Source organism: Pantherophis guttatus, chromosome 6 (genome assembly GCF_059756535.1).
Source record: "Pantherophis guttatus breed Tessera chromosome 6, ASM5975653v1, whole genome shotgun sequence".
Classification (NCBI taxonomy): Eukaryota; Metazoa; Chordata; class Lepidosauria; order Squamata; family Colubridae; genus Pantherophis; species Pantherophis guttatus.
In genome coordinates, this window is record NC_142068.1 from 65,769,689 (window position 1) to 65,792,773 (window position 23,085).

Sequence of the window (23,085 nt, forward strand, 5' to 3'; positions counted from 1 at the left end):
AAATATGGAACAGTAGAACAGATATGGAATGGCCTATAAGAACTACATAGCAGCATAAAATACATTTTCAGATCGTGCCATCTCTTTTTTTCCTATCTGGTAATCATGTCTGTCTCTCCCTCCCTCTCTCCCTCTCTTTCTTTCTCCTATCATCTTTTAGATTTATATGGACACCTAACTCACAAAATGTGACTCAGGTCAGCTTACAACTTTGCCAGTTAGGATACTTACCAGATCGACATGAGGACCATAGCATCCTAAATCTATAACTAAACCACTTGTTTATCTAGCTTAGCCTTCTCCGCCAAGATGGTGTCCTATGTACATCAGCCCCCAGTAAATTAACCTACACAGCAAACTTTTTCTTCAACTTTATTTTAATTTATGACTACCCACCCCCAGAACTTTGGAGGAAGTGTGCAAATGTAAGTAAATACTTAGATCAGCTCTTCACCGTGCAGCAAGAACCCATGTGTGCAGTAGGTGTCAAAACATCCTGCACATAGCTATTCAAAAGCTGTGGCTGCCCAAGCTGTTTGGAGGCGTTGAAACAGAAGGGCTTTAATTTAAAATAGGATTGTTGATAGATGTCTCCTGAGATTTTACTTCTGCCAAATTGAAGTAAATGTAGGCTGGATGTTATAGTTAATCCAGAGAGAAAAATCTGTCATCATGGTCCCAAGATGTTTTGTAAACCTGTAAATAGAGCAAGTCCCTCAGTTCATTTAAAGAAGTAAAGAAGTAAAGTCATCTTCTACTCCTGGTAATCATGTGGATGGGCCATGAAGTTGTCTTTGACCATAGCAAAATTGAAGTGGAATGCATAGCTACTCTTTTTTTTTTTTCAATTTTTCCCTGCTGTCAGTCTTATAGTTCTGTGATTTTCAGGTGGTTATCTATCCAAGTTACAAAGTTCTAGTAGAGGATAATATATGTAGCTTGGGGTTGAAGTGTGAAATGCTTGATGCTCTCTGAGCTTAGTTGCTTGCTTCCAGATGTTTCATTACCTAACGAGGTAATATCATCAGGGTTACTGACTTTTAGGTTTGCTCCAGGGATGAAATCCAAATTTTTTCCCTACCGGTTCTGCGGCCGTGGCTTGGTGGGCGTGGCAAGGGAAGGATATTGCAAAATCTCCATTCCCACCCCACTCTGGGGCCAGCCAGAGGTGGTATTTGCCAGTTCTCCAAACTACTCAAAATTTCTGCTACCGGTTCTCCAGAACCTGTTAGAACCTGCTGGGTTTCACCCCTTGTTTGCTCCCTGTGGAAGATTAACACTGATGATGTTACCTAGTTGGGTAATGAAATGTCTGCAAGCAAACAACCAAGTTCAGAGAGCACCAAGGACTTTAAAAATAACAATATGGTCTAACTCTGCTTAGCTTTACTAATGTAATTAGGCAATGCCACTTGCTGTAACTCTATTTATTATAATTTAACAAAACAACCAATGAGAAGTCATTGGGACAGGTAAAGCTAGATATATGAATGATGCTTCTAGACTCAAAACAATGGCATGTATCTGGCTTTTGTTTTTATTTGTTTAAAATATTTTAAGGCCATGAGATTGGGCCAAGTGGTTAGATGATCATTTCATTGGTTTTATTATAACTTTTTTTTTTTGCAGTATAGTACAGTATTTTTCCCCAAGTAATTGGGCATTCATTATTTAAATGACACTATTTAAGTGAAGTTAAAATGAAAAACTGTGCCAGCTTAGACTATTCTAAAAGATCAGGGCTATTAATCACAATTGTTTGTTTGTGATAGTGCTTTCAGACACTTAACTTGACATCCCTTTCTTAGCTATCCATCAGAACTTGTTTACACTTCATGCTCAACTGTGGCTTCCTTATCCATAACTTGTCAACTAAGCTGCACTTTGATGCACATAGTGCCATAAGTTTTACTGTAAACAATTGTGTTGAACTCATCAAACTTGCTAAGTCTAAACCTAATAAATTGTGTTATGGTTTAGCACAGTGTACAAACCCAATCTAATTAAGGATGTTGATGTGGAGAAGAGTTTATTCTGCTTCCCAGTTCAATGAAAGTCCAATTTTCAGGCTCTCCCTATAGAGACTATAGGGAGAAGAAGGGTGCAATTCAGTTGACCATTCTTCCATTGATTTCTAGAGTCTTGAACTTTGAAGATTCTAAAGCTCAGTGAAAGAATTGTGATACTAAATCCTTATGTCTTTGATCTTCACATTTTAGTTTTAAAAATAAGAGGAACTAACCAATAAATCAAGGAAATGGTTAAAAAGGATTAATAGTTACACCAAATTTAGACTTTTATAATGACATGAGTTTGGATATTTTGTATGTTCTTTAGGATATTTTAAAATTATTTTCTTAGTCTCTCTCTCCTGAATGAAATATGTAGGAAACACAAGAGGGCACTACAACACCATAGTATTCAATTGCAGTGAGGCTTCAGGCTTAAACAATATCAAATTAATAATGCAAATCATAAAGGAACAAATATGACTGTGTTTCGTCTATTTCTGTTCTGTCAGTTAATGAGAGGGTAGTTCTAAACATGATTTGTAGGTAAAATATGGCAAAGTCATGGTATAAGCAAGGCAGAAGAAAATGCTGCTTGGTGTATCATTGTTAAATCTTATTGGATAGGCTGTAAAATGATTGTCTTGATTATATGGGTGACCTGGCTGACTTTGTCTGATTTAAAAAAAACAGGGCTACATAATTTTAGCTAATCTTAGGATGAGAGATCACTAAGAATTCCTAGGCTGTAGTTTGGTAAATTGAAAAAAAATCTCAGAAGAAACAATAGCAAACCACTTCTGCATTGTTAAGAAAACAACATGACCTTGTTCGTGACAACATGAGGAATCAAACTTCTGAAGGAGACTTAACTTTACCCTTGATTGATTGCTGTGTCAAACCACTGAATTCATTTATCTGAATGGCTTGGTTGGAAGATAAATTCAGATATATACACAAAGAGGCATGCATGGGCACAGTGATCGTTTCATGCTTTTTGTCACTGCAAAGCACACTTTAGTATCTTCCGTTAGTAATCCTTAAAGTTTGTGAGAAGAAGCTAAGTTATTATCTATTGGTAGGTCTCTGGATGGTTTGCAGTAAATGAGTTAGCCTTTCTGACTTTCAGTCGCCTTAACAGTGACAATTTAAAAATCTTTTTCCTCAGAGAAAAACATAGAAAATTGAAAACAAGTTATTGAATGACTGGCAAAGACAAGTAACAAATTTTACATGGCCTAATAAAAGATTGAGGATTAAATGTAAGAAACCGCAGATCTCAGAAGACCAAGGCAATCTGGCAGCCCTGAACTTCAAACTGTATTAACCAGGATAGCTGTTTAATTTGGATTACATATTGGATTTTATCACTCTGTGGTTGTGTTACCTTGTTTGAGGGAACAGGACTCCCAGGTGGACAAATTATCTTTAGATTGATACAAAAAGAAATGAACAGTTATAAGATAATTTGTATTATGTACAACAATAAACAATGTATTAAAGTTGGGAATAAATTTAAGAAGCTTTCCAAATTCTTGCCCTATTGTTGTTTTTTTCATGAAGTATGAAGAATTTTGTTCAGTAGATAAACAACATCATATATACATCAAAATGTGATAAGGCAAATATACAAAACCACCTGATCTGTTTCAATATCTTCAAATAACAGTATAGTTTTAAAAGAACTGCAAAAAGAAGAGGGAACAATTAGGGATCTGAATGAATCTGAAAACCTTTTATTTTTTTCAGCATTTGCCAGGTCTTGCTTATAAATCACTGATGAATGTGTAATTTAGAAACTGATACAATAATAAAAACCTTCCCTAATTTTGCAACTTAAAGAGAAATCAAGAGCAGAGGTGGAACATGAGTGAAATTTGAGATTTGCAAATTCAGATTTTCTATTAAATCCTAACCCTAATCCTTAAGACAATAGTATGGACAGTTAATGTGGTGCGTAAGGACAACCCTATTGAACCTTCAGTGGTGGGTTTCAAATTTTTTTACTACCAGTTCTGTGAGCATGGCTTGGTGGGCATGGCTTTGTGGGTGTGGCAGGGGAAGGATACTGTAAAATCTCCATTCCCACCCCACCTTAGGGGAAGGATACTGCAAAATCTCCATTTCCTCCCAATCAGCTGGGACTTGGGAGGCAGAGAATAGATGGGGGTGGGGCCAGTCAGAATTTTTACTACCGGTTCTCCAAACTACTCAAAATTTCCATTACCAGTTCTCCAGAACTGGTCAGAACTTGCTGAAACCCACCTCTGCTTTTATTTTAATTCTTTTTTTTTTAAACAAATTTTTATTTTTATTTTTAAACAAACATACATAAAACCATCTTCAATTCACACGCAAACAGTTTGTCAGTTGGTTACAAGTCTTTTGTGCATCATTCACCAAATTCATAGCTTACAATTTACAGTTTACCTAAATTCTCATATCATTGACCTAATAAATATATATATATTATTATCCTCATTAATCATTTATTTGACTATGGCTATTTTTTCCCTCATTATTATTCAAAATATTCTAGGATTTGAGTTAATTTTTATTATAACATTCATTTCATCCTCCTGAATCTATCCAGTAATAATACCTCTTTATGTTATATTTCACATAGTTCTACTATGCTTTTATTTTAATTCTTTTAGTTAAAGAGAAGTAAATCAAATTTCCAAATTTCAACATTATTTTTGTTTCCAGAAATTTATGTGGGCCCCAAATGAGTGTCCTATACTTTCTTAAAAAGATAATAATAATAATAATAATAATAATAATAATAATAATAATAATAATAATATGGAGGTGTTGTGCATTGAAGGGAAATTCACTTAACCTAATTTTGTGTACTATGTTCTTTAAAAGGGAAGATTAATAAACAAAAAATGTGCTTATATATATCACTTTCAGCCACAAATTTAGGATTTGGTAATTTATCAGCTGCTTGATTTTTAAAATAATTTTGATGAGTTCTAGGTCAAGCATGCCAAATCATGGCCATTTGTGGGAAGAAATGAATCTTATTCAAAGCATTTAGGAGCTGGGATTTTCACATCTCATGGGCTTTACCAGTCTATAGAATAATGACAGTCTTAACTGTGAAGAAACTCTCATTATCTTAATTTGCAGCTGCTTGCTTCAGAGACTTTTACAACATATTCTCTGCAACTCTAAAGATCTGCAGAATGAGAAAAAACATAAAATCTAAAATAAATTCATGCTTTTATTTTTAGTAAGCAAAAAAAAAATCATAGGGAGTTAGCAAGATTTCCTGCTTTCTAGCAAAGCTAAGGCCCACTGCACATCTGATCATTGGAAATACCGGTTTGACTGAACCGATAGGTTTTTTTTTTTTTTACTACCGGTTCCCCCAAACTGCTAGTTTTTATCACTACCAGTTTGCCCAAACCAGAGCGAACCGGTAGCATTTCACCCCTGCCCAAATCCTATCTCTTCTCACATAGTCCAGAAGGCATATGAAAAACTGATGTTATCATGTATTTATTCTCTAAAACGTGGCAAAGTTGAACTCACCAAGTTTTGGAACCAAAATAAAAACTGGATTGAAGTACAATTTTACAAATATCAAGTGCCTCTCCAAACTGCTTCAATTTATCTTTTGAGGTTCATCTAAAAGAGACACATGTATTGGCATCAATAGATGTACCAAAGGAAAAAGGTTACATCTTGATAACAAATGGTTCTTAATGCTTGGAACAGTGATGGACACATTGACTAAAGCTTCTTGTTGCCACTAATAAGAATGGGACACCTCTAGCTGAATTGCTATGAGAAGAATTCAGATCATACTTTCTGGAATTACAGTGCAATTTTTACCTGTGCTTGTCTATTATCCGTTATGTAGCATTTATTGAAAGCATGACTAAGCTGTTGTAGAAATGCTTCCAAACAAGCAATTTTTGATGCTACCAATCATAAGACATTGTGAAATCAGCCTGCCTTTTTCTTGCAACTGAATGATTTTCTAGTAGGCAACATTATAAAGGAAACTTTGGGGTTACAAATGGAAGATGGTAACATTTGGACCCCATCTTGCACTGGTTAAATTCCTTGCATGTAGCAGGGCAATTGCACAATAAAAGCCTTGTGTGGAAGCAGCATTCCTAAACAAAAATGTTACTGTTTTGTTCACAGGGAGGAGAGAGGAGTGCCTAAAAAGTTTTTAGATTTGTTTCCAGAAAAGATATAACTCTCCTCTAGCCAAATTTGATTTGTTTTTTTTACTGTTAAAAACTGCCATTACAATTAATAGTGGGGGAAATGCAGATGAACAACTTATTCTCTAAAACGTATGACATTTCCCTGCAAAATCCAGAATGAGAGTCTATTTATTTATTTATAAATAATCATTCACCAACATATTTACAACATCTAATGTGGTTACTGAAGTAATCCATCTTCTGGGTTTGCACAAAATATTTCATCATAAAACTAGTTAAACATACTACCAGAAAAATTAAAAACCCACTAATGTTAAAGTAGCCAAGCTTTGCATGGTGCGTGAATACAGTTGGTAATCCTCAATGTTCAGTTGACTCATTTAAGATTCTTGTTTGAATCCGTCCAAAGGCAGAACAGAGACTCACTTGAAGGAAAGCTACAAACTAACAAAATGCCTCCAGTTGGTTCCTGTCCCTATTTCTTTTGCAAAAAGATATCTCATTTGTTTAAGAAGTTGCAGATAGATTGTACAGATTTCCCCAACCAGTCCATCGCATCTTTTTGCCTCCCATCCCTAATAATTGTAGCTCTTTGATTGTGAGGATGCAGAAAGCATATCTGCTTTAAGGATGTCAGCAATTATCCATTGGAATTCGAAACCTCACAGCTTGGTGCAGAAACCCTGTAGAGTTGCATAAATAGATAGCTTCCTTAGATAGTAGATGCTTCCCAGATTGACCATTGGTCTTGGACTCTGAAAGTTTCTGGTCTGTGTTTGAGTTTCTGATTATTCCAAGTTTAACGACTGAATTCAGGGAATATAATAGTTATTGAGCAATCTAGTATTCAATCAGCACCCCAGATAACAGAACAAATTTGAAATATTTATTTAAAAAGGAGATAAAAGGGATGGTGCTGTAGATAATTCTGAAACTCTGTATCAGACATTTCTATACACACCCCACCATCCCTGCACAACTGATTTACTTTTTGAAAATTTTATTGCAGTTAAGCATCCTAAAATCAATATGCATATGGTGAATTATATTCTACCTTGGGTGACATGACCAAAGAAAAGAAGAAAGACAGTTTAGAATGGAGCAATCCACAGCATTCTGAACAACTTTTCATAAGAATGCACTGAAGGGATTTTTTTTTCTTAATGTTTTTGCTTGAAGCTCTCAGCATAACCCAAATCTTATTTGAACAACTGTTTTCTACGATCATAGCAGTGGTGGGTTGCTCCCGGTTCAGCCCGGTTCGGGCAAGCCGGTAGTGGTGATGCTGTGACGTCAGCGAACCGGTTCACTATGACTGTGAGCTGGGCCCTCCTGCCTGCCCCCACGTTATACCTACCTTTATTTGTTGTTTTTTAGTCCAGCTGATAGGCGTGCAGTGTGGATAGCTGTGCCTCATCTGGGCAGAAATCTAATGTGCTTGCGCAGAGTGCAAGTTTGGCATGCATGCGCAAAGAGAACAGGTGGTAACACCGGTATTCCTGTTGCAGGAGACCTTTCCTGTTTTCAGTGTTCTGAGCCCCCTTTATGCAATTTCTTTCCAACATTCCATTGCTTTGGAAAGAATAAAAAAAGATTGACTTTTGATCCTTTTGTCAACCATCTCCAACCTAGTGCCTTCCAGCTGTCTTGGGCTGTAAATTCTGGGAGTTATGATCCAAAACACTGGATCCACAAAAGTTACTTTTATATCTTCATGTTTATTTATGTAACTCACATTGAATATGCTTGAAACTGTCCAAGGTGGGAAATCTGTAATAAACTCCCTGTCCTGATTCTTTGGGATACTCATGCTGTTTCTTCTGCAAAAATACACATAGTCTTGTTTGAGTTATATACCCCCTCAAGCCCTTTCAGATATCTCACACACATATTCATGGGAAGTTTATACAAGTAATGCATTTCGTATAGGTTACTTATTGTGTAACTATTACTGGGAAGACCTGAGAAGTTTGGAGACCTTGGTGCTTTCTGAGATTGGGTTGTTTTTGGTTTTTTGTTTGCCAGAGTCTGGTCAGGAAACATCTGCCAAGCAAACAACCAAGTTCAGAGAGCACCAAGGGAGCCACAATTCATCCCTGAGCTGCAGACGTTCTTTTCTATTGCTTTATGGAAAAGTATCAGACGATAGTTAGCATGCAGGCAAGATTCGCCTTATTTTAGTTAGCGTGAAAAAGACCTTCATTTTCCAGTCTCATTTAAAAGAGTGAAAACACAAAAGCAGATGTGTTTATACTGTTCATTTCAAATGTTTTCTAACAGCCATAAAAAGACTGTTTAACGTTTACCATTTTATTAAAACAGGTAGACCGTGCCAGAATGCTAGGACTGAAAGCATATACAAAGCTGTAAACAAAATCCAAACCTCTTAACTTATTTGCATGAGAAGATTTTCTTGCTGAAATGTTGTCCTACCATTTTTATCCTACAATACTTTTCTCTAAAAATAAACATGAATATTTTGAAGAATCATGATCTGATAAGAGCTGATAAAGGTTGGATTCTACATGGAATGTCATTGACATTATCTTTAAGGCTGTTTTGCAAACAGTGATGTGATTTATTTTACAGCAAATTAGGGAGAGCAAGGACTTTAGAAATTATTTGGAGGTCAATGTCATATCTGAAGTTTCTACTTCGTTATTGTGACATTATATAAACAAATAAATTGGTTAGCTATGTGCCTTGTGAGATTATCCCTTACCCCCAGCTCCTGTACTAAACATTGTGTTACAAAGAATAAGATATAATATGAAAGTAGTATCTTTACCACTAGGCACAGTAAAATAGCTCACCCGAATATAGGGAAATCTGCTTCTTGGATATCTACTATTAAAAAGTAAAAATATAAGATAAAAGCAGGCTGCCCCTCCTCCACACAGGGTCATTCCTCTCCCCAAAATTAAAAACAACAATAAATTACAGAAAATATGTGTGTGCCAATTTGCATATGTGCATGTGAATTTAGAAAAAAAATGAAATAGATATATAATAAATTTTGCAATAAGGAGAAGTGTGTTAATAGATGAAATATATAACTGCTTAGTTTGGATGATCCCTTAGCGGTAGAATAGGCCTGGTTTTCTAAATCGCCTTGCTTTGTATCAACTTTAAAAAGGGTTTTTTTTTTATCCAGTGAATTGACATGTTCTTCAGACAGAGTGTGCTTTGAAGTGCAGATCTGTTCTCTGTAAAGATGACCACACTAGGTGGGTTATTGTCTGATTTTAAAAGCAACAACAGGGCTCATCAGATAGACAATGAGATAGAGATTAGCTTCTGGGTTTAGCATCATTAGCCTTCTTCTTTGGATAATCCCTTTCCTTCTAATACTGAGAATTACCCTTAGTTTTTTCTTCATGTAAAAATGACTAGACTTCCTATTAATATATTTTCATAAGAATAGAGTGAATAAAAGGAAATTCTGGGAATGAGGGGTTTTATTTATTTGCTTTTTGTGTTTATAATTGCAGGTTATAGAGTTATAGAGTTCTCTTATTTTTGCAAGTAATGGCTTCTAGATAATTTTTTTGTTTAATTATTTTAAGGTTGAACAACCTACTGGGTAAGAGGAGAGGCAAGCAGCTGCCTAGAGTTCCTCTTATTGGTAAAAATGCCTATTATCTTATTGGCTTTCCATAAGCTTTTAAAAATTGAATTGTTTCAGAGGGCCTGAGGAAGATTAAAAATATTATTGTTATTTATATTACTATTATTGATCTTTTATTTCATCTTTGCAATTTTTAACTTTTCATTTTGGGTGTTTTCTTGTATTATTCTTGTAGTTTTATTGTACTATCAGTCTATGAAATCTTTATTGTGATCATAGACCAGCCTAAGAAGAGTAGAGTGTAAACAATTAATAATTTTTAAAATTTAAAAGTGTAAATTACACAAAGATAAAAAACATTTAAAAAACCTAAATTATACATAAAAAATAAAAATCTTAAAAACCTACTAAATGGGATAAAAATATTAAGCAAATATAAAATAACAGGCGTTAATGTATGGCTAACTAAATCTATCATAATACAAAACACACTTAGCTAACAAGTCAAATATTCAGGCTGATTTGAGGCACAGGTCATCGCATCTCATGGATTTTAATTGCTGCTGGCAACACTGTATGTAGAAAGGAAGAAAGTAGTGTCTGCAAGCAGCAGAGTGGTATAAATTTGTCCTATGCATCCTGGGAAAAAATTATGGAATGCTGCATGAATTTGCATGTCATTCTTACCAAAGGCTATGCTAATCTCTGTGCTGCCGAAGCAAGCACTTATTGTATTGTTGATTCCCATACATCTCTGGTTAACAGCCAAGATTCCATGTATAGTGGCAATTTAATAAACAAATAAAATACAATAGGCATTTATAAGTTTCAAACTGATTTTACATTGTGATATCTCATAATTCATGAATGTTATTAGCAATTCAGCCGCCGAAGTGTGGATCATGAGTTGTTTCCCAAGGCAACAGCTTTCAGAGCAAATTCCAGTGGAGCATGCCATCTTTTCACAGCTGCATGCATGGATGTCACTCCGACAAACCATCATACTGCTCTCCATGCATGCTTATTTATGTCATACAGCTGTCAAAGATGCTATGCAATTCAGAAAAATGGGAAATTGGATATAATTAACTTTAGATTTTAGAAAGTAGAGCATTGACGAATATCATTTCATTAAAACTGACATTCTTCGTAAGAGGATTCAGAATAGACTACTTATCTGGGATAGTCTTCACACAACTTGAGATGGGATCTATTGAGAAAGTTACAGAAATTGTGTTCTGAACTATGTAGAAACTCAAAAGACAGGAACATGAAGCCTGTCACTTCTCACAGCAATGATCCATCCGAGAGATCCAATCCTCTTTAATTTACACAAAATTTGGGATCAACTCCAAAAAATTAGTTTTAATAAAAGATTTTATTAATTGGCATTCTTAACAAATGATTGTTTTTGAAATGTTTTGCTCTACAGTAAAATGTCAAGGACAATGAGTTACCTTGATTCAATGCTCCAAGGAGCTTCTTTCCATTCTTGCATGATTTTAATTTATGTGAGAAATGAAGCAGTGATTGGCATATCCCTGAAGAATATGATTTTTAAACACCATTAATACTGTATACTCCTTCCAAAACGATGAGCATGTCCTTCACTTCTGTCTCCATCTCTCCCACTCTCTCTCTTTTATATCCCATCATGATTAAATAAATCTCAGCAGTTTTCTTCCCATTTAACTGTCATCCAGTGAGTTTCTGAGCCTACCTTTCTATTGTTAAACATAGTATGCTCTTGACTTCTGGCCTTGGCTGGGTTAGAATTATTATCTGTGATAGATCCTGTCTTAGCTGAAATTCTGCCTGGCCTAATAGTTTAAAACCAGAAAAAAAACAGTCTCTGATATGATTTTGAGGACATCTGGTAATAGTTTCTCAGTGCCACAGTTGCTAGCAATGCTAATTTCTGTTATTAGATTTCAGACCTACATTTGTAACAGGCTGAAATTAGGGTTTGTTTTTGGAAAAATATGTGAGTGTTAGATAGGCCACATGTAGAAGATATAGTCACAGACAGAGAAGGATAAAAAAAATGGATGTAATCAGTAAATAACTAACGGTCAAGTACTGTCTGATCAAATGAGAATCTAATGATTCAAGACATGAATGTATTAAAAAAAGGAACCCAAATGCTCACAACAATATCAACATGTGCTTCTTGAGAAAAATGGCTTATACTGGGAAACATATTGAAAGATGATGAAGATTTTCAGTCATCCAGAGAAAGTTGTCTGGAAGCTGAGTCGTGGCAGCAGGTTTTCTTTTCTTGTTGGTTCAAACTAACAAGAAAAGAACTCCAATTGTCGTGACTCAACTCCCAGATAGTGAAAGTTTGTTTGTTTGTTTGTTTGTTTGTTTGTTTATTTCTTTATTTATTTATTTATTTATTTATTTATTTATTTATTTATTTATTTATTGGTTCGATGTATATGCCGCCCTTCTCTGGCGACTCAGGGCGGCTTACAATGCGTTAAGCAATAGCCTTCATACTTTTGTATATACCTGCTTAGTAGGGCTAAGCGGTGTTCTTTTTTATACAAAGTCAGCTTATTGCCCCCACAATCTGGGTCCTAATTGTGTTTTGTACAGACAAATAGTGGAAGTCTTTTAAATCAGAAATACCTGTTTTGGTTTAATTGTGATAGCAGTTCTGGCTCTAGATATGAGAAGGGTGATGCTGTATCCTATAGAAATTAAGCCAGTCATTTCTCAGATTGATTTCCCAGGCTCTCACTGAGAACGTGTTGATGGAAAATAAGTTCCCATTAGCTATGTTTTGTTTTCTTTTCTTTCAAATATAACTGGCCTTTCTAGTAGGGAAAGGCAAACGTGCATAATAGTACCTTTTCTAGACAGCAGAACTAGGTAATTACTTGAAGGTATCCTGCTGCATTTGTACATCTTTTTAGAGATCTGCTGATTGCCTTTAACCTCTAGATGTCTTTTTAAAATGTAGTTTTCCTTCTGTTTATATGAAGAGAAAAAGTAAGTTGTTACGTATATAATGCATTCACCTTTCATGCTCAAGCTGTGATTAGAAAATAGCTACTGTAATATTTGAAAATGTTACATTTGATTAAATGAGTTGTTAAAAAAGGGATTAATACTTGGGAAATTTTATCGTTTCAGTATGTATTTGATTATATTCTACCTGTCCTCCATAAACTCAAGGTAGCATATGTAGTACCTCTTCTTCCATCCCTGAGTTGAGACAAAGGGAGCTCTCATGGCTGTAGCTAGACTTGACTCTTGGCTTCCCAGTCTCTTTCCAGTACTTTAACCACTCCTTGCAGGCATATTGCTGTCCTGTGTTAAATCCAGTCAGCACAATGAGTGGATATTTTTCTCCAAGTTGTTCTAATGCCATTATATGTCACATTTTTTTTAGGTATCACAAAATGCACCTTATGCTACCGATAATATTAAGAGCAATGATAAGCTAGAAGGTTGGAGAGAACCGTCTGACCTGGATGAGCACATAGAAACAGCCCAAAATATAAATTCAATGAAAACCGCTGATACCTTCAGGTAAGAACAAAAGGGACAGCCTCACATCCCCCTAACTGTAACAAAAACATGTTTAAGTAATCAACTTTTATGTCATGTCCTCACAACTTTGCCTTCATCTAGGTCTTCATCTAGGGTGAGTCCATTTAAAGTTGCTTTTGGCTGTTCCAGTTTTAAAGTATTTTTCCCCTCTTATGCCAATACAATTTTTGCTATCCGCACAATCTAATATATTTCATTAAAGATGTTGTTTATGATGTAATCGAGTTGGCATTTGCCAATCTCCTATATATAGTTTTAGGCTGTTGCAAGCACCACACTTCATGGACATTGCGATTGAGGTTCAGGAAAGATAGGAGATCTGGATTACACAGCAGTATCCATATAGTTACTGACCTGAGCTTATCATACCATTTGTCAAGTTCTGTGTGGGCTCCTTACGTGCATGGATTTACCCCTATTTCAAAACAATAATACCTCTGCACCTGTAACTTGTAAATTGAGCAATCTGACAAGTAGTTAAATCAACTGCTCTATCATACACCTAAACCTGTACATCTTTCTTGATCTCAAGAAAGCAACTGATCAGCTCCCACAATTTGATTCAAGTTCTGTAGCAGCAGAAATGCCAGTAGCATTTTAAAAGAAAAAGTACTTTGAGCCTGAAGATGTTCATTATACCAATATGTTGCTATCAATATTATATCATGAATGATTGCCCTAAAAGGGCAGTGCAGCTGATTGCTACTTTTATTAAACAAAAGACAAACTTATTCATCTCAGAAATGAGAGTCTATATAGGCATTTAGAGGCACAGTGGCGCAGTGGTTAGAATGCAGTACTGCAGGCTAACTGCCCACAGACAGGAGTTCAATCCTGACCGGTTTAAGGTTGACTGAGCTTTCCATTCTTCCAAGGTGGATAAAATGAGGACCCAGATTGTTGGGGAAAATATGCTGACTTTGTTAACCACTTAGAGAGGGCTGTAAAGTACTGTGAAGCGATATTTAAGTCTAAATGCTATTGTTATTTAAAGGAGGAGACAAAAGTTCACATGGGTAACACTGGCATAGTTGAATCCAAACACTGTAAACTATAATGACTCAAACATCCAAGGCAAATGGATAGTAAGAATTCTCTCCTTACGAATAAGAAAGAAAAGTTTCAGCTCAGTTCCATTTCTGCTAAGCGTAATATAGAAGACAATGTTCACTACCTTTTAATAGATGTGTGCAGAGAGGCAACCAAACAAATAGGAAATACCTTTCTTCTGGGTGCAGAAACTATTGCAACTCTGTTCCCTCTGTTCTCCAAGGAATATATAATGATTACATTACAGTCATTTGTTTTGCTTCCTCTCCCCTTTCAATTTATTCCACAGGGTAAGTTTGCCAATGAGCGGAAATTTGAGCCAAGATTCCTCTGGTTTAAGTCAAACTACTTAATTGTACTCATTCATTAGTACAGAAACACAGCATGTCAGTTCTGCAAAAAGTAAGATAAGACCCTGTTCTGTAGACACATTTCTGACGACGATCACTGTTTAAAAGTTTAAAAGGGAAAGAGAATGAACGAGTGCATTCATCTTCCATGTTTCTACTTATAAACAAATCAGTATTCTAGTATTTGTGTGTTTGCATTCTGCCTTTCTCCTAAGAACTCAGACCAAATTACATAGCACTCATTCTTCTACACCCAGAATGTCTACACTCATGATTTCATGTATTGTTGATAGGTTGCTGTTCTGGCCTAGGCTTCATGAGACAGTAAAAAGCACACGATTAGTCCCAAAAACCCTCTTTTTATTTCAATAGCTGTGAATTATGTTAATTCACAGCCTGTAATGAGTCACAAATAGTTTGTAAAGAGTCCAACAGAAGTCTGACAGAAGTCTCCCAGAGTCCTTCGGGATAAGGCTGATAAGCACCCACCTTTATCTCCCTTGACACACTGCCAAAGGCCTAACTGACAATTAGCTTTGCAAGGCCACATGGAGCACAGAGTCAAAACGGAACTCAGAATTTAAATCAACCAGAACAAACAAAGTTGTTTCCTGCAAAGGCTCACATGCCTTTGCTCCTCCTTTATGTCTTATGAGAGGGGCCAATCATCTCTAAGCCCTACTCCCGATATGTCTCTTTTGTCTTAACTGTTCTTGCCTTCTGGCAGCGCTGCACATGCGTGCACTGGGAACAGGCTCTCCCTGTTCCTCTGCCCCGCTGAGGTATGACTCTGGAGGCTCCGGAGGCAGCCAATAACTCCCAGATAGTGTTCTGTCCCAGCTACGGACCCCAAAGAATACAGCACACACAAACTTTGTACAAAACTTAATTTACTAAAATAACTCAGTCTTTTTCAAAACAAAGGCTGTTAATAAACTTTCTTAACAGCCTACAAGAAACCAAAGATAAAGTAATCACAATTTGGAGAATTTGGCACAAGGTTGGCAGAAAGCTCAGAAGCAATTTGCAGAGAATCCAGACGCGAAGTAGAGTGAACTAAAGTTGTTCCCTACAAATTGCTTCAGTCGGCGTTCCTCCTTAAATAGGCTAAGGGAGTGGCCAATTAGCCCCAAGCCTTACTCCTGAGGAGCCACTCCTGCCTTTTGGCCACTCTGCGCGCCCGTGCATCGAGAAGAGGCTCCTCCTCTTCGTCTTCTTCACTTAAAGGAGCTTCTGGAGGTTCTGAAGGCCCTGGTTGAATCGCTGCCTCTGGCACCACATCTTCTCCAGCCTCCTCATTGTCCGACTTGAGTGACAGTTGCACAGGCTGATGGTGAAACACCATACCAGCCTCCTCGCTGTCAGAGTCAGCTACAATCCGCACAGGCTGCTAATGGGCCACAACAGATGGCCCCAGCCCCCTCTCTGCCTCCGATGCAGAATCCTCGTCTGAGCCTTCCCCAGACTCCAGGACTGGCCCAATCTCCTCACTGTCTGACTCCCCAACCTCCTCACTGTCTGACTCTGCTGGCAGCTCCGCAGGCCATTGGTGGACCACAACAGGTTGCACACCCTTAACACTCAGTCCTTCATCTCAGAAAAATCAGAAGACTGTTTTTTCTGTTTGATTAATCATAGATTGGCCAAACTTTGGCTTACCTTAACAATTGAGTATTTAAACAAGCTAATTCCTTATACCAGCATTTTTCAAGTCCATGGTTAATCTATGGACTTCGAATACCAGAATTCCACAGATTGGAAAATAGCCAAGGTTGAGAAACACTGCCTTATACTATGGTTCAAAATCCATCAATTAATTCATAGTTTGGTTTTTTCCAATTCCTACTTGTAGAAAGATGGGATAGAATTTGAACTAATTATTTCATTAAGAAAACACCAAAAGCTGTGGTAAACTGAAAATGGAAGCAAAAGCTTCCCAACTCAATGAAGTTTCACAGGTAGAAAAGCACACAAGCCGAGAACCATTATTTTGATGTTAAAGTTTGTCTTTATATTGGCCATTTATGAAGTAGAGCATCAAAAAGCATTTGAACTTTGCAGAGAAATGTCAGAAACTAGAATTGTGATACCTTAAAGGAAGAACAGAAAAACTATGACTTTTCAGATGCTGCTGAACTACAGTTCCCTACAACTTCAGTCAGCCATACAGATAGTCTTCGACTTACAACCACAACTGAGCCCAACATTTCTATTGCTAAGTGAGTTATTCATTAAGTGAATTTTGCCCGTTTTACGATCTTTCTTGCCACCATTGTTTAGTGAACTACTGCAATTGTTAAGTTAGTAACACAGTTATAAAGTGAACCTGGCTTCCCCATTGCTGAGCAGAAGGGGATCCCGGGATGCTGCAACCATCATGAATATGAGTCAGTTGCCAAGCATCTGAATTTTGTTCATGTGACCACAGGGATGCTGCAAATATGAAAAATGGTCATATTTCACTTTTTTTCGGTACTGTTATAACTTTGAATGGTCACTAAATGAACTGTTGTAAGTCAAGGATTACCTGTAATGAAGGTTAATGGAAGTTGTAGTTCAGTAATATCTTCGGGACCATGGGTTCCTATGCCCACTAAGGACTAATATTTATTGGGAATAAGTTTTCATTATCTCATAGTACTTTATCAAATAAATGGTGCTGCATACCTGCAGACATAAATAGAAGAAAATGTAATCAGTGGGGTTTACAGTCCATGACACGCAACAAGTTTCACTCAACATGTAAGGAGCAATGATGTGTTCTCCCTGCTCCTAGTCATGGTGGTGACACAAGTGAACAGATGGTTCAGGTCTCCCTGCAAGAGCCGCGGTGACACAGTAGTTAGAATGCAGTACTGCAGGGACTGCCAGCTGCCTGCAATTTGGCAGATCGAATCTCACCAGGCTCAAGGTTGACTCCATCCTTCTGAGGTCGGTAAAATGAGGAAGCAGATTGTTGGGGGCAATATGTTGACTTTCTAAACCAGTTAGAGAAGGCTGTAAAAGCACTGTGAAGCTGTATTAAGTGCTATTGCAGTGAGAAATCTAGCTCCAATGCATTTGTTTCCACATGAGAAGATAACCTAATAATGGAAGCTCCAGCTCCTTATAAAAATGTGTGTGCACTTGTGTGTCTCTTCAGTGACATCTTCAATGCCTTTGAGAGAGGGGAGACAGATACACATGTCTTCCAAGTGTTGAAGTGAAACACAGAGATAATACCTGAGAAGTACTGCTCTCTGTGGCAATTTTGTGAAAGCTTTAATGTACTCAAAATAAAGAGTGATTACCTGTATTTTTTGGAGTATAAGACGCACCGGAGTATAAGACACACTTTAATTTTGGGGGAGGAAGATAGAGGAAAAAAAATCTGCCTACCAGGTATTCATCTGGCTAGTCCCAGCACATTAGTTCGCTCGCTGGTTTTGAGGTTGGGGTTGATTGGGGCTGTGCTTCTAAAGCACAGCTGATTGTCGGAGGGAGCAGCAATTAGAAAAGCGGGCAAAGCAGACAAAAGAAGATCGCTTCGCTCGTGTTGGGGCTGAAAAACAGCTTCAAAAGCACAGCTGATCCTCAGAGGGAGCTCCAGTGACTAAAGCAGGCAAAGTGCGGAAGGGGTAAGAGAAGGCAGCAGCTGTTCCGGGTAGCCATTTTGGGCACCACTTGGGGTTACATTCAGAGTATAAGACACCCCCAAATTTTCAGCCTCTTTTAGGAGAGAAAAAAGTGTGTCTTATACTCCAAAAAATATAGTATCTTTTCTTGATGTTGTGTATGGCCATTGAGTTTGCATACAGTTAAGCTTTGCTTAGAAATATTATAAGCTGACATTCTTGCAAATTATGGTATATTGTTACTATTGTTTTTCTTTTCTTTTCCTTTTCTTGGGTACTTGTTCATTATACAATCTGTAAAATTATTGTTTAATGTTTAAATATGATCCTGTCACACTAGTCTAATATAACTTTTTCTTCTTCCTGGATTCTGCTCTATAAGTTGCTTTGTGAAAACTTCGTGTTCATAAGTAGGGACTTCAGAAGAAAAACATTTTTAATTGCTTTAAACTTGAAGACAGGAGACAGATGCTTAATCAGCTTAAAGAATTTTTCTTAGCTGATAGCAGTTGATAACACAGTGATCAAAGAGAACAAGAAATGTGTTAATATTCTATTGTTCTCCAAAATAATAGCACATGCCTTTTTTGCATAGTTAGAATAGATATGCTCCTGCATTTTCAGAAGTTTCAGTCTTTGAAATATTTTGCATGTTTTTTTTCAATAATATCTGAATGGAGAAGCATTACTATAAGCCAAACTCTGATTTCTGAAGAAATCTTCAGATCTTATGTTTGTATGCAATGTTTGTTTCTCATTTGAAAATACATGCAAGAAAGAAAAGCATGGAAACATTGCATGCTTCCTAGTGGCAAATAAAATGTGCTGTCTTGAATTGTGCAATAAAAGTGATCCTGTAATTTTATAAACTTAATATAAAGAAAAAGCCCATGTGGAATGTGTCATACAGAGGTTAAAATATTAGATTCGTAATGGAAACATGTTCTTAATCCTGGAAGCTCAGTGGGTGACTTCAGACATCCTAGCTCACAAAGTTATCGTGGAGCAATATTAGAGGATTTTATTTTATGTACACCAGTAGATTTTACATCTAACAAAAATCTTCAAAAGAAAATTAAATAATCTTAGAATCTAATTACTTTAAATATAGGATAGCAAACAGAATAGTACTTGGTGGCTCATCCTGTCCTCATTATCATTATGAGTTTTTAAGTCAAAATCAAAACCAAAGGCTGACAGTACAAGGATGTACAGACAGCTATGATGGCTCTATGCCTAAGTATAGTGATATTTGTTTTGTTCTCAGAAAAATCAGAAAGAGCAGGTGGCTTTAAGATTGCCAAGGACAAGCAAGCCCCAGATGGTACCCATGGCCCTGTTGCCTAATTACCTCTGTACGTCCTCTAGAGATTACATTAAAATGAATTATTGCCACAAGAACTCTGGATACATGAAAAGCCATCCAAGTCATCCTCCCAGCCAGAAAAAGGGTATTGGTGGACACATGCCACATTTGGAAACATTAGCATTTCAAATTATATCATTTTCTTTTTAATTGCTTTAATGTAGAAAAAATCAAGAGAGCAGGTAAACATAGCAAAAAGAAAAACGAAGGGAAGAGAAGATCTGTTTTCTAAGTATTAAATATAGAATTAAACCATAACTTTATGGAATAATATTGGTCAGGATTTCTATTATTTTGACGGCGAACCAGGCCATAAGCAGAGCAAACAAGTATCATCAGTTCAAAACCACATTGTAGCATTGTAGCATAAAAATAGAAAGAAATTCATACTAGCCAAAAGTTGCTGGAAAAGTTGGATCTACTCTTGTTCCATTTTCAGCAAAGCCACTGCTACTGTTAACTGCTCTCCTGGATATTTATCTAAAATATGAATTAATATTCTAATATTAGAAACTCCTTGCCCTTCTATAAAAACAGATGCACAGAATGGATAATCAAAAGTATTACTTTCTATGAGCCAAGGTAGTGGTCAAAATGATGAATAAGGAAATTCTTCTATCCTATTGCATACACCCAGAAATATTTATTCTATCATACTCTGTTTTGAAAACTCCTCTCAAAGCCAGCCCTATCATTAAGCTGAATGAGGCAGCTCCCTCAGGCTGCTGATTTGAAGGCTAATAAGAAAAGGCTCCAAATTGAACATTAATTAATGATATTGCAATAGTATTTTTACTGCCAGGGTGGGGCCAAGATATTTAGCAGATTTTCTGCTTCTAGTGCTAAGAAATTTGACCATCTGTAGGTATTATGTACCTCCTCAAGGCTACGACCATAACTTGCCATTTGTCAAATGTTTAGGATCAAACCTGAATGCAGATAGGCTCATCTATATAAATACATGGTGTTTTACAGTGTTTATTGTCCATGTTGTAGGCTGATTTTTATTCTGTTATGAAAGAGGTGTCATTTTTTCAAAGATTAGTTAAGAATCAAGGTCCATTTTTATTTATATCTTTCCCTGATGGGCCATGGGAAAGGATACCAGGATTGGAATAAAAATATGGAATGAGTAGAAAACTGTATAATTCTGTGTTTACTAAATTCTGAGTTTGTTAAAGTTTATTTCTAATCAAGATTGCACCTTAATTTTTTTGTAGGCTAGGACAAGCAGATTAAAAATTTCAGTTTTATTCAATCCTGTAATTTTAGAAGGTAAATGTATATCCCAAATATTGACACACTCAGAAGCCTTTTCAAGCCTTTTAAAATGTTACTCTTTCAACATTGTTGTTGGAAGAAATATCCATCTGGGTTCAGTTCCAAGTGGGAGAAAGACACTGGAAACATGGAGGCTGATTTGGAAAGATGGTTTAATGGTGCACAGGACCACATGGTATGAGGTCCTGGGCAATTGAGCACATGGGTGAGAGAGAGAGAAAGATTTATACCCTCTCTTGGGCCCCACCTTTGAGCTTCCAGTTCCTGTGTAAGGGCAGGTATCCTGATTGGTTGTCAGACTCCCATGGGGCCATGCAGGGGTAACTTTGTAGGTTGTCTTGAGTCCCAGGCTTGGTTGAATCTGCTGGGTGATGAGGTAATGAAGCTAATCCTATCATGTCCTGAGGGCCATGTCTTAATCCTATCACCCTGGAGCTGAAGTGGGGGCCAGGGAGCTGCTTTGTCTTTAAAAACATGTTTCTCCTTTTCTCAGCCAGGGAAATACAATATTCTGCCTTTTTAATATTTCCTAGAATATTTCTTTCTTCTAGAAGATGGGTGGGTGCTAACTTTCTTACATTGTCATATGGCTTTTTAATTGCTGTGTATGGGTACTTATTAGATATGTAATTCCTAAGTAGGTCTATAAATGTAAACAGGACAAATTGGAAAAAAAGGTGATTCTGCTTCTTCTTTCAGAACTGCAAAATACAAAGAAGTAGAAAATCGCATTAAACAACACACACAATTAATGAAAGAAAAAAGAAAGAAGTTAAGAGCACTACCCAAAGAAGATATGGAAAAAGCAAATCAAGACCTTGAAACTGTAGGTTTGCATTTAGAAAACAAAGATGTTGACATTGTAGGTTGCATTTATTCCCTTTGAAATATAGGATTGGTTCATATATACCATTCCTAAATGCTGGGATTGAATGTGATTTGTGCTCTTGTTGCTCTCAGCTCCTTGGAGTTTTCCAATCTCCTCTCCTCTTGATCACACATCGTACCATAAACTATGTTGACAGAACTTTGGTTTGCATATGAATCAAGATTCCAAAACAGTCCCTAACTCACTCTAGTAAATGCAATCAATTTGTAAGATGGAAAGATAGGTTGAGCAACGTGAATGAAAAATAGTTGAAATGAGACCCAAAAATTTGATTATGGCACTTTGCAAATGAGTGGATGAAAAAAACATTTCAAGCAGGATTGTTTTTATAAAATATCAATAGAAATTATGTATACCTATTACATATTATATTATTTTATATTAATCTTATATGTTACAAAACCTACGAATACAAGTAGTCCTCAGCTTATGACCACAATTCAGCCCAGAATTTCCATTGCTAAGTCAGACAGTTGCTAAGTGAGTTTTGCTCCATTTTACAACCTTTCTTGCCACAATTTTGCTGCAGTTGTTAAGTTAGTAACACAGTTGTTAAGTGAATCTGGTTTCCCCTTTGACTGTGCTTGTCAGAAGGTCGTAAAAGATGATCACGTCACTTGGGGACACTGCAACCGTCATAAATACATGTCAGTTGCCAGGCATCCAAATTTTTATTATGTGACTACAGGGATGCTGCAATGGTCATTAGTGTGAAAAATGGTCATAAATCACTTTTTTCAATGCTGTTGTAACTTCAAACGGTCATTAAGTGAATAGTTCTAAGTCGAGGGCTGCCTACATTATGGTTACCTAAAAAAGTAATTTTTAGAACTGACAGTATACTAGAACCAAAAATATAGAGAAACAGGACTAAAAGTAGTGTAAGGCAAGGGTCTCCAACCTTCGCAACTTTAAGCCTGGAGGACTTCAACTCCCAGAATTCCCCAGCCAGCAAAATCCGCCAGGCTTAAAGTTGTCAAGGTCGGAGATCCCTGGTGTAAGGTATTAATCTGATGTGGAGAATAATACAGGCAATCCTCAACGTATAACCATTTGTTTACTGACCGATGAACTGTTATAATGGCACTGAAAAAAAGTTATGACCAGTCCTCACACTTATGACCTTTGCAGCATCTCCACCGTCATGTGATCAAAATTTGGGTGCTTGTCAACTAAAATATATTCACAACAGTTGCAGTGGTCCCAGGGC

General features: G+C 36.7%; 1 protein-coding gene and 1 long non-coding RNA gene across 5 annotated transcripts in view; one reads left to right on the forward strand and one right to left on the reverse strand.

Moving 5' to 3' along the window:
• Positions 1-23,085, forward strand: part of LRRC27 (leucine rich repeat containing 27) — a 75,102-nt gene that overhangs the window by 47,144 nt on the left and 4,873 nt on the right. For all 4 annotated transcript variants that reach the window (XM_087871681.1, XM_087871680.1, XM_060682911.2 and 1 more), the window contains 2 exons: positions 13,165-13,304; positions 21,686-21,812. In XM_087871681.1, coding sequence (XP_087727807.1) covers positions 13,165-13,304; positions 21,686-21,812 — 267 coding nt within the window. The remainder of the gene's footprint in view (positions 1-13,164; positions 13,305-21,685; positions 21,813-23,085) is intronic.
• Positions 611-5,625, reverse strand: LOC117676748 (uncharacterized). Its single transcript, XR_004594495.2, has 3 exons — positions 5,550-5,625; positions 3,397-3,435; positions 611-696 (listed from the first exon to the last, which is right to left on the reverse strand). It is a non-coding gene; the product is annotated as an uncharacterized LOC117676748 (long non-coding RNA).